Raw genomic sequence first — 10,916 nt, forward strand, 5'->3', positions numbered from 1 at the left:
GTTTGACTGCGGGGCAGCAACTGGGTTGATCTAGGCTCCACAACTTCCCCCTTAGCTCTGCAGACCTCAGCACAGGCGGAGCACGAGCCCTTAACCAGGAAGGGATTTTTGTCCCATTTTATCACAGTACTTAGCTTTTTGAGCAGTGGGCACCCTCAGGAGTGACCCTTCTCTGGACACCAGCTTTAGAATTGGATGTCCTCAAGCCTCCCTCTCCAGGCTTCTCAATGGGAAGCTTCCTGTGGTCCCCTTTTTAGAGCTTGGGAAATCTCCTTTTAGTTTGCTTTTTTATTTTTCCTTGGCAGTAAAGCCATGGCTTTTGGAAATGTCCCATTGGACGATGATTCGTGAATGCCATAAAGACAGGACTAAAAGGAAACGGTCAGACCTGTGCACTCTTTTCGCAGAACACATTGATAAATTTAGAGCAGGACAGACATCCAGCCTAGACGTCTATCTGTGCGCCCTAAATTCATCAGTGTGTCCTGTGAAAGGGGGAGAGAACATTTTACCTTGCTTTGCTCGTCCTTTTAGGGACTTACGTCCTTTTATTAGATTTTTTCCAGAAATTCCTTCTTGCTCATCTTTGCATGGTTAGTGAGTATCAAGAGAAGCACAAGTGATCTCTTATTAAAGCAGCACACATCCCAGCCTCTGGGAGCCCTGACTGTTGATTCACTTGAATTCTTCTAGGCAATGAGTATTGATGAATCAGGTTCCAAAAGGATGTTCCCAATGCCGACTCTACTGAGCTGTCACACTTGCCCCAAATGCTTTTGCCTTGTGACTTCTGCTGCTTCTCCATTCTCCGCTCTCGCATACGGCTACTCCTGCCTTATTCCCTAGTTTGGCTTCATGTCTGCCCTCACACTGATCTTAGGACCTACTCAGCCTCACACGATAGTCTTGGTATATCCCTGAGTTTCTCAGCAGCAGGTACTGTTGACATTTTGAGCCAATCATTCCTTGGGGCGGGGGCAGTGTCCTGGGCCTTGCAGGATGTTCCGCACCATCCCTGGCCTCTGCCCCCAGATGCCAGGCTTGTCCCGCCCAAGTCATGATGACCAAAAATGGGTTCCCTGGGGGCAGAATCATCCCTGGTTGAGAACCACTGGTATATCCAGAGGAGGGCTATTTCTTTGGCTGTTGTCGTCTGAATGTGGAATTCTAAGGAAAGTTGGTTTCTGTTTGTTTAACTGATGAATTAAGTACAGACTCCCGATTAATTCCTAGGAAGAAACAGCATACCCTTATTTATTTTTCAAAGAGCCTTTCTCAGTGTTTGCAAATGCCCTGTGCACATAGGGTGATGTGAATTGCAGATTCTGCCTCTGCTGACCTTGGCTTTGAGGTGCTTTGTGCTCTTCCAAGGAAATACACCATGGAAATGTGGGGTGTGAGAGTGGAAGCTTTGCTACCCCACATGTGGGAGGCAGGACGGATGTGACAGTAAGCCTCATGTCTGTATGGCTCCACAGAGTAACTTGAAAGCCCACAGGCAGCCCCTGCCTCTCATCCCCTCTGCCCCACCACACACATCACCCACATACTCACCATTCATTGCAGTGTGAAATCTCCTTGGGTGAAGAGTAGATGGTTGCTTATTAAAATGGAAATAAACTCAGAAGCTGGGTGCGGTGGCTCACACCTGTAATCCCGGCACTTTGGGAGGCCAAGGCCGGCAGATTGCTTGAGCCCAGGAGTTTGAGACCAGCCTGAGCAACATGGTGAAACCCTGTCAATACAAAAAATGCAGAAAATAGTCAGGTGTGGTGATGCGCACCTGCAGTCCCAGCTACTCAGGAGGCTGAGGCGGGAGGAACGATTGAGCTCAGGTGGTTGAGGCTGCAGTGAGTCGTGCTCACACCACTGCACACCAGCCTGGGTGACAGAGTGAGACCCTGTCTCAGAAAAGAAAAAAAAATTAATAAGCCAAGAAAGGAAAGCTGTTTGTCATAAAGACCTTACTTTGAATTTATGACATGCTTTCCACCTCAACAGGTACTTAGGAGCAGGTTTTAATTGATGAAAAGTAGGTGGGAAAAGGGTAATGAAAGTAGCTTCGTCGCCGGGCATGGTGGCTTATGCCTGTAATCCCAGCTACTCGGGAGGCTGAGGCAGGAGAATCACTTGAACCCAGGAGGCAGAGGTTGCAGTGAGCCGAGATCACGCCACTGCACTCTAGTCTGGGTGACAGAGCAAGACTCCATCTCAAAAAAAAAAAAAACAAAAACGAAAGTAGGTTCTCAAGCACACCTCCTAGAAGATAAAGTGTGAAAAAAGAGCTGAGAAAGCACAGCCCGTGAGACCCAACTGCCTTGTAAAAACACTGGCAGCATGTGCTGGCCTCTTGCCTTGGCTGGGTTCTGTGCAAAACCCCATACATTTCACCTTCATGACAACCTTGGGCAGGAGGTGTGATTGTTCTCCCAGTGTTACAAATGAGCAAACTTGGTGGACCCCACTTCACAGTTAATCCAGAGCTATTCTCTGCTAGAGACCCAAGGATGCCTGGTTAGTTTGAAATGTGTGCTAGCTCAGAGTTAATTCGTATTTTCCCTGTGGTGCTAGCAGCAGGTCCAAGGGCAATAATTGGCAATATCTTGAAAATAATTCTTAGGATCCTTAGTGAAACTCAGCTCTTCCTGCTTCAGAGTCACCCTGGGCTCCCGGGGACTTCAACACGCCACTACCCTTGTGGGTGGCTGACAAAGTGAAGAGAATACTCCTTCCCCACTTTTGGGGTCAGGTTACCAAGCCGTGCTGCCTAAGCAGCTGTGTGTCTCAGCGACCCCAATGCAGCAGTTCTGCCTGCAGCCTCGACACGCACAGAGCGCCCCAGTGGACTCTGGAGGAGAGGAACAGCCGAGACAGCAGGCCTCTCCCTGCCTCCCCAGGGTGCCATGCAAACCTCCTCCAGCCTGAGACCACCTTGCAAATGAGCTCCAGTCACCCAGCCTGCCCGCTGGCCAGCTCTGTCTAGGTGTGCTAAATCCTAGCTGGGCCAGGTGCAAATCTCCCAGCCCTGCCGCCACACCTACCTCATATCGCTTGAAGCTTAATTTAGGGGCTGGGGTTGCTAGAGCAGCCCAGTAGGAAGGCAAGGATAACACAGTTTTTACTTCACTACAAATATTGCAGCAAAGAACCAGATGTGGGGCAATAACTCACCCCCTCGCTTGGTCCAGGGGTAACTGCCTGCAGCCCCAGCCGACATCCTGGCCTTTCAACACGGAGCTGTGACTGACAGCCCTGCGTGCGTGGCTTCCGTGCTCTCAGCTCTGCTTGCTCGGTGAGGTGGACGTGAGGGAACAGGGGCTGTCCCCTTGTTGCTGCCTCATTGCCAGCCGTGCATTCCCACCCAGGGCTTCTGTTCAGGGTATTTCAAGGTTTACAGTTGGGTAACTCGTCGTTGTCTGCTGTGCCTGGCTTTTGAATCCAATAGGCCTGCAAGTTCTCCGAGATTACTCCTGCCTAACCAGCCCTGAGTTCCCCAGGGCCATGCCCCTCCCCAGAGAGGGCCCTCGGAGAGCTGCTCCCGCATTGTCATGTTGACTGACCTTTCCTTCCTTTTGTCTTTTCTCCACAGTGTGGCAAAGGAGCAGAAAACTTTGACAAGTTCTTCACACGAGGACAGCCCGTCTTAACACCGCCTGATCAGCTGGTTATTGCTAACATAGACCAGTCTGATTTTGAAGGGTTCTCGTATGTCAACCCCCAGTTTGTGCACCCCATCTTACAGAGTGCAGTATGAAACTCACCAGCGAGAACAAACGCCTCCCCAGCCCCCAGCCCTCCCCACAGTGGGAAGTAATCCTTAACCCTAAAATTTTAAGGCCACGGCCTTGTGTCTGATTCCATATGGAGGCCTGAAAATTGTAGGGTTATTAGTCCAAATGTGATCAACTGTTCAGGGTCTCTCTCTTACAACCAAGAACATTATCTTAGTGGAAGATGGTACGTCATGCACAGTGTCCATTTTAATTCTGTAGAAGTTACATCTGGCTCTAGGTTAACCCTTCCTAGAAAGCAAACAGACTGTTGCCCCATTTTGGGTACAATTTGATATACTTTCCATACCCTCCATCTGTGGATTTTTCAGCATCGGAATCCCCCAACCAGAGATGTTAAAGTGAGCCTGCCCCAGGAAACATCTCCACCCAAGACGTCTTTGGAATCCAAGAACAGGAAGCCAAGAGAGTGAGCAGGGAGGGATTGGGGATGGGGGAGGCCTCAAAATACCGACTGCGTCCATTCTCTGCCTCCATGGAAACAGCCCCTAGAATATGAAAGGCCAGGATAAACCTAATCACTGTTCCCAAACATTGACAAATCCTAACCCAACCATGGTCCAGCAGTTACCAGTTTAAACAAAAAAACCTCAGATGAGTGTTGAGTGAATCTGTCATCTGGTACCCTCCTTGGTTGATAACTGTCTTGATACTTTCATTCTTTGTAAGAGGCCAAATCGTCTAAGGACGTTGCTGAACAAGCGTGTGAAATCATTTCAGATCAAGGATAAGCCAGTGTGTACATACGTTCATTTTAATCTCTGGGAGATTATTTTTCCATCCAGGGTGCCATCAGTAATCATGCCACTACTCACCAGTGTTGTTCGCCAACACCCACCCCCACACACACCAACATTTTGCTGCCTACCTTGTTATCCTTCTCAAGAAGCTGAAGTGTACGCCCTCTCCCTTTTTGTACTTATTTATTTAATAGGCTGCAGTGTCATTTATGAAAGTACGATGTACAGTAACTTAATGGAAGTGTTGACTCTAGCATCAGCCCCTACTGATTGATTTTCCTCCCTTCTCTAGCCCTGGATGTCCACTTAGGGATAAAAAGAATACGGTTTTGGTTCCCATTTCTAGTTCATGTTGAATGACACGCCTGGAGCTGTAGAATCAGGAAACCCGGATGCCTAACAGCTCAAAGATGTTTTATTGATAGAAGGATTTTAATATGTTTTGCAAATGCATCATGCAATGAATTTTGCATGTTTATAATAAACCTTAATAACAAGTGAATCTATATTATTGATATAATCGTATCAAGTATAAAGAGAGTATTATAATAATTTTATAAGACACAATTGTGCTCTATTTGTGCAGGTTCTTGTTTCTAATCCTCTTTTCTAATTAAGTTTTAGCTGAATCCCTTGCTTCTGTGCTTTCCCTCCCTGCACATGGGCACTGTATCAGATAGATTACTTTTTAAATGTAGATAAAATTTCAAAAATGAATGGCTACTTTACATGATAGATTAGGCTCTTACTACATATGTGTGTGTATATATATGTATTTGATTCTACCTGCAAACAAATTTTTATTGGTGAGGACTATTTTTGAGCTGACACTCCCTCTTAGTTTCTTGATGCCACCTTTCGTCCTGGTTCCTTCGCCACTCTTCCTCTTGGGGACAACAGGAAGTGTCTGATTCCGGTCTGCCTAGTACGTTGGTGCACACGTGGCATTGCCGCAGCACCTGGGCTGACCTTTGTGTGTTCGTGTGTGTGTGTGTGTGTTTCCTTCTTCCCTTCAGCCTGCGACTGTTGCTGACTCCAGGGGTGGGAGGGATGAGGAGACTCCCCTCTTGCTGTGTGTACTGGACACGCAGAAAGCATGCTGTCTTGCTGCCTCTGCAACGACCTGTCGTTTGCTCCAGCACGCACAAACTTCGTGAGACCAACACAGCCGTGCCCTGCAGGCACCAGCACGTGCTTTTCAGAGGCTGCGGACTTTCTTCCAGCCATTGTGGCATTGGCCTTTCCAGCCTTGGGAGGAGCACGCTGCTTTGGTGAGACACCCCCATGCGAGGTCCTCAAAGTATCCGGGTTCTACCACAAACAGAAACAGAATGAAAGTAGCTGTCAGTCCTTGTAGAGAGCCGCTCTGCTTCCTCCCAGAAGCATCTCCCAGCTAAGCTTGCATTATTTTTCTCCTCTGGCTGTTTGCTTGAAGTTCACAGAACACACAACCATGAAAGGCTTTTTGAGGTGAGAGGCCCAGCTGGACCTGGCAACCCTGAGTAGAAGGAGAGATGGGGTAGGGAACGGGCCCAGCCAGAAAAGAACCATTTCTTCTGCCATCTTTTATGCGCCATAGACATCAAGACTCCAGGGGGGCCTGGCTCCCCTGTCTCTGCAGCCCTGCAGGTCAGTGCACGATCTGGGTTCGTGTCCTGACCAAGTGCGCCTCCTTTGATCCGAGGGGAAAGGGACTGGTTTATAGAAAGAGCCTAGGAGACAAAAGAGCCGGTTCCCCTGCCCAGAATGGAGCAGCAGCAGGACAGACCCCCACGAGGCCCCCCAGAGAGGAGGAAGGTCCCACAGGAACACATGAGGTTAGGGACCCTTGTTCAGCACCCCAAACAGCCTGCCTGTTTAAAGCAAGCAGCAGGCTTAGGCCTTCCCTGCAACCCTAACACCCACAAGTTTGTTTCTCTAGGAAACACATTCACCATCTCGGCTGGCTGTTACTCTCTCAGACTGTACGGCAAAGTTTTCCAAGAAAATGCCCTGACAGGGGTGCCCAGCACACTGCCTGAGGGACAACAGACATCAGAACAAACCCCCGGGGAGAAACAGTCAAAATCAGGGCCCGGTGCAGTGTTGTCATGTGGAACCTGCTTTATCCATTGCTGAGTGTTGAATGTGGGTAATGGTTAGGGCTTTCCAGATCTCAGCAGCCAAAGACAGTTACTGTTGGAAGACTGTCATGCAGATAACCATGAGCAACGGCTCACCTCAGAATCAGTTTATAAAATTCTATGGTACTGGCCCCTTCGTGGGTATTGTGTGAAATGAGATGGTGGCGAGGGGTGCGCCGTGGAACTGCCACAGCCACGCAGGAGGTCCCTGGGGGACCCTTTGGGAAGTCCTTGCCCCTGAGCACTGCCTGATTGCCAGGGCCTGCAGAGGTCTAGGCCACCTGGCAGAATCTAGCACCGTCCAAATGCCCGCAGGACCCATGGAGCTATGACCACACCAGGCCATTCAAATGGCTCTGCATTATCTTCCCTTGGAAGGTGGCCACTCCTTGGTGGCAGAGCCTTTCCCTGAGGCTGCAGGCCATGGGCTGGCAGCCCGTCTCTTGGCATTTCAATTGAAGGTCACCAGGTGCTGGGTTTGAAAGGAAGTCACTGGAGTGCTGCCGGGGGCCGCCCTCCAAGGTTAATGCGAGGCCCACATCCAGGCAAGAACTAATTCAAAAGGCAGATCAGAAACCACAGGAGTCAAAATTATTGCTCCAGCAGTGCTTCCCTTCCTTTCATCCCCTGGCCTCGTGTGGTCCATGCAGGGCCACTGTCTGCCCTTTCTGATGCCACGTCTTAGGACTTCTTCTTCAGAATTTTGATAGAAAACCATGGGGCCAAGAGCTCTGGAAGCCTGGCCGGAAAGACCAAGGTTCATGCAGCCCAGCAAATGATTGTTGAGCACCTCTCTGAGCCAAAGTCCTTAGACGAGTGTGGTGACTTCCTGGAAGGAGGATGCAGGCTTCCAGAGAGACTCCCACGGAGGTGCTGAGAAGGGAGAGGGAGGTGGGGGCTGCAGTCAGGAAGGAGCCAGAAAAGAACAGGGTTTGGGTGCATCCAGAAATATGCCTGCAGTAGGAGGGAGAGGAAGGGGTGCCACTGTCAACGGCTTCCCATCGGAGGTGGTTGGTGCAGATGGAAGTTTCCGTCTGCTGGCCCTCAAGAGAGTGTTTTGCCAGGGACACAGTCTGTTCCTCCTCAGAAAACACCCCCCAAATGCTAACAACATCCCGACCAGCTGCTAGAAGCCCCTTTCCCCTCCCCACCTTGAAGTAGCTCATAGTTCTCTGGGCAGAGCCAGACCATCCAGTGTACCCCAGAGGCCAGTAGGTTCCTGCCCATTTTCCTCTCTGGCTTCCTGCCAAGAATTATGGCAGCTGAGGATGAATGGAGAAGTCGTAAAAACAACTAACACCGCACAACTAACAACTAACACCGCAGTTCCCACCTGGTTCCACTTAGCAGGAGACATTTCAGAGGTTTTTTTTGTTTTTGTTTCTGTTTTTTTTTTTTTTGCTGGGATTTGTTTTCTCAGTACTGAAAAGAGAAAAAGTGACAGTCTTGTATTTTTAAAAGCCTCGGAAAGGTGATACCATCTGTCAGTCATTTTCTCACTTTGGTCTTCTGAAGTCACCTGTTTCTTGTGTGTGCACATCACACCATTTCCTGTTTCTTTATAACCCAACAAGGGTAGGAGTGCCTGTTTCCCCTGCTGGGCACACCAGACAATCGTAATCACAAAACAGACACTGAGCCAGGGGCCCAAAGGGTGTGATCATGAGAGTTACCGGGACAGCAGTAGGCATGACAGTCACCAGGAAGGACAAGGGTGCTCTGTTGTTAGTGGCCACACACCAACTTGACAAGGAGTGTTGCGAATTTTTTTTTTTTTTTTTTTTGAGATGGAGTTTCACTCTTGTTGCCCAAGCTGGAGTGCAGTGGCACAATCTCAGCTCACTGCAACCTCCACCTCCCAGGTTCAAGCAGTTCTCCTGCCTCAGCCTCCCGAGTAGCTGGGACTACAGGTGCCCACCACCACGCCCAGCTAATTTTTGTATTTTTAGTAGAGATGGGGTTTCACCATGTTGGCCAGGATGGTCTTGAACTCCTGACCTCATGATCTGCCCACCTTGGCCTCCCGAAGTGCTGGGATTACAGGCATGAGCCACCATGCCCAGCCAAAATATTTTTTAAAAGTCATTTTCCTTAAGCTGCTTGGGCTACATGTTGTGAAATATACTGGACAGTCAACATTCCTGTCTCCTCCCATTCAGGCTGACACAGCAGATCCAGGGAACGTTATCTGTTTCTGCTGTTAGAAGATCCAGAAAATTGGGAAGGTTACCTGATGTACACATGGATGAAGGCTGTCATCTAGAAATGGGGTCAACCACAATTGTGTTAATTCCATAGTGTCAGGGATTCTTCGGGAAGGTCAACAGCATGAACGATTCTGACCCCTGTGCGTGCCTCCCATCTATGTGATCAGGTGACAGTTAATAACCGTGGAGGTCACACTCAGCCATCCAACAGCCTTACAGTGACCCTACACAAAAGCCCACAAATTCCAAAGACTTTTTCTTAACCTAAAGGAAGAAATTGTTTGTTAATTCCAGTAGAGCAACTGAATATACTGAGCTATTTATACTTTTTTATAGAGAACTTTAATAATAATTCTTTAAAAATGAGTTTTTAGAACAAAGCAACTGACGATTTCCTAAGATTCCAATGCCCTGGAGCTTGAAGGAGGACTTAGCCTGGGTCAGCTGGAGCGCCCCCGACCTGCTCTCCCACTGCCAGATTTTCCCATGCTCCTAGAGTATGGAGTCCCCGTGGGAATGACTGCAGGTGGAACTTGGCAGACTGATGCTCTGCGAGTTTTTAATAGACACTGGGGACAACTGCTTAAGGTTTAGAAACTTCCAAACCACAGGAAAGACATTTTTAGTGTCCCCTATCCAGAGGCAGCCCTGGAATAGGATTCTCAGGGGTTTCTGGGACCCCTTTCCTTGCTCCGTGAGGCTCTGTGGCCACCTTTCGGCAGGAGGAGGATGCTTCCTTGGCTCTGTGCCCAGACCCCCGTGGTCCCCATGTCTCTCACATTGGGTGAAGATTCAGAGATGCCCTGTAAGGATTTTGCCCACTGGGCAACTCAGAAATACTTCGATCTCCCAAGATATAAGAGGCAGCAGCAAATGTGCCTATTGACGTCTGTTTCATAGTTATCGCTTATGCGAGTAGACAGAACTCGACTTTTCAGCAAATAGGTGTCAAGTCCACTTTATAAGAACCTTTTTTTCTAAAATAAGATAAAAGGCGGCTTTGCATTTTCTGATTAAACGACTGTATCTTTGTCACCTCTGCTTAACTTTAGGAGTATCCATTCCTGTGATTGTAGACTTTTGTTGATATTCTTCCTGGAAGGATGTAATTCTTTTCTTGAAGGGTTGGTTTACTAGAATATTCAAAATCAATCATGAAGGCAGTTACTATTTTGAGTCTAAAGGTTTTCTAAAAATTAACCTCACATCCCTTCTGTTAGGGTCTTTCAGAATATCTTTTATAAACAGAAGCATTTGAAGTCATTGCTTTTGCCACATGATTTTTGTGTGTGAAGGACATACCACGTTTAAATCATTAATTGAAAAACATCATATAAGACCCCAACTTTGTTTGGAGGAAGAGATGGAAGTTGAGGTTTTTCCTTCTGTATAAGCACCTACTGACAAAATGTAGAGGCCATTCAACCGTCAAACACCATTTGGTTATATAGCAGAGGAGATGGATGTGTAAATTACTGCATTGCTTTTTTTTCAATTTGTATAACCTCTAATCTCCATTTGCATGATAACGCTTTGTTAGAAACATTAACTGTAGTTTGGAAGCAAGTGTGTATGAATAAAGATAATGATCATTCCTTTGTGTAGTTGGCCTTATTTGCAGTATGGCAATTATTTTTCCTCCAGTGTTCAACAAATAGCATTTGACTTCAGACACACTCCACAGAACACTTTCATCTCTTCACCTGTTTTTCAGGCATGACCCTCCATTTACAGTGGCATTTTTTTTTTTTTACTTAAAAAATCTATCTTGCTTTGAATCAAAGCCCAGACAGTGACTGGGATGGCGTTCTGGCAGGTCCTGTGTTCATTCATTCATGCACTGTTCACAGAGCACCTGTTTAGGGCCAGGAGTTGTGTCAGGCCCTGGGGAAGAAGAGGCTGGCATGGCCCCTGCCTGCACGGAGCTTACAGTCTTGTGCCCCAAACTGCAAGGGATGCCCGGCAACTGATGACATCATCCAAGGCTGGATGGTGCCCTTCCCCTGGAAGGAACGATTCCAGAATGAATTCTGCTCAAGTCTTGAGATGCTTTCT

General features: G+C 48.1%; 1 protein-coding gene across 2 annotated transcripts in view; it reads left to right on the forward strand.

The window, feature by feature from the left end:
- The window catches only part of PRKCA (protein kinase C alpha), a 501,843-nt gene extending 491,387 nt beyond the window's left edge, over window positions 1–10,456 (forward strand). For both annotated transcript variants that reach the window (XM_054459602.2, XM_063656473.1), the window contains one exon: window positions 3,590–10,456. In XM_054459602.2, the coding sequence (XP_054315577.1) occupies window positions 3,590–3,754 (165 nt within the window). In that variant the 3' untranslated portion in view covers window positions 3,755–10,456. The remainder of the gene's footprint in view (window positions 1–3,589) is intronic.
- The last annotated feature ends 460 nt before the right edge of the window (window positions 10,457–10,916 follow it).

The sequence above is a fragment of the Pongo pygmaeus genome, chromosome 19, assembly GCF_028885625.2.
Source record: "Pongo pygmaeus isolate AG05252 chromosome 19, NHGRI_mPonPyg2-v2.0_pri, whole genome shotgun sequence".
NCBI lineage: Eukaryota > Metazoa > Chordata > Mammalia > Primates > Hominidae > Pongo > Pongo pygmaeus.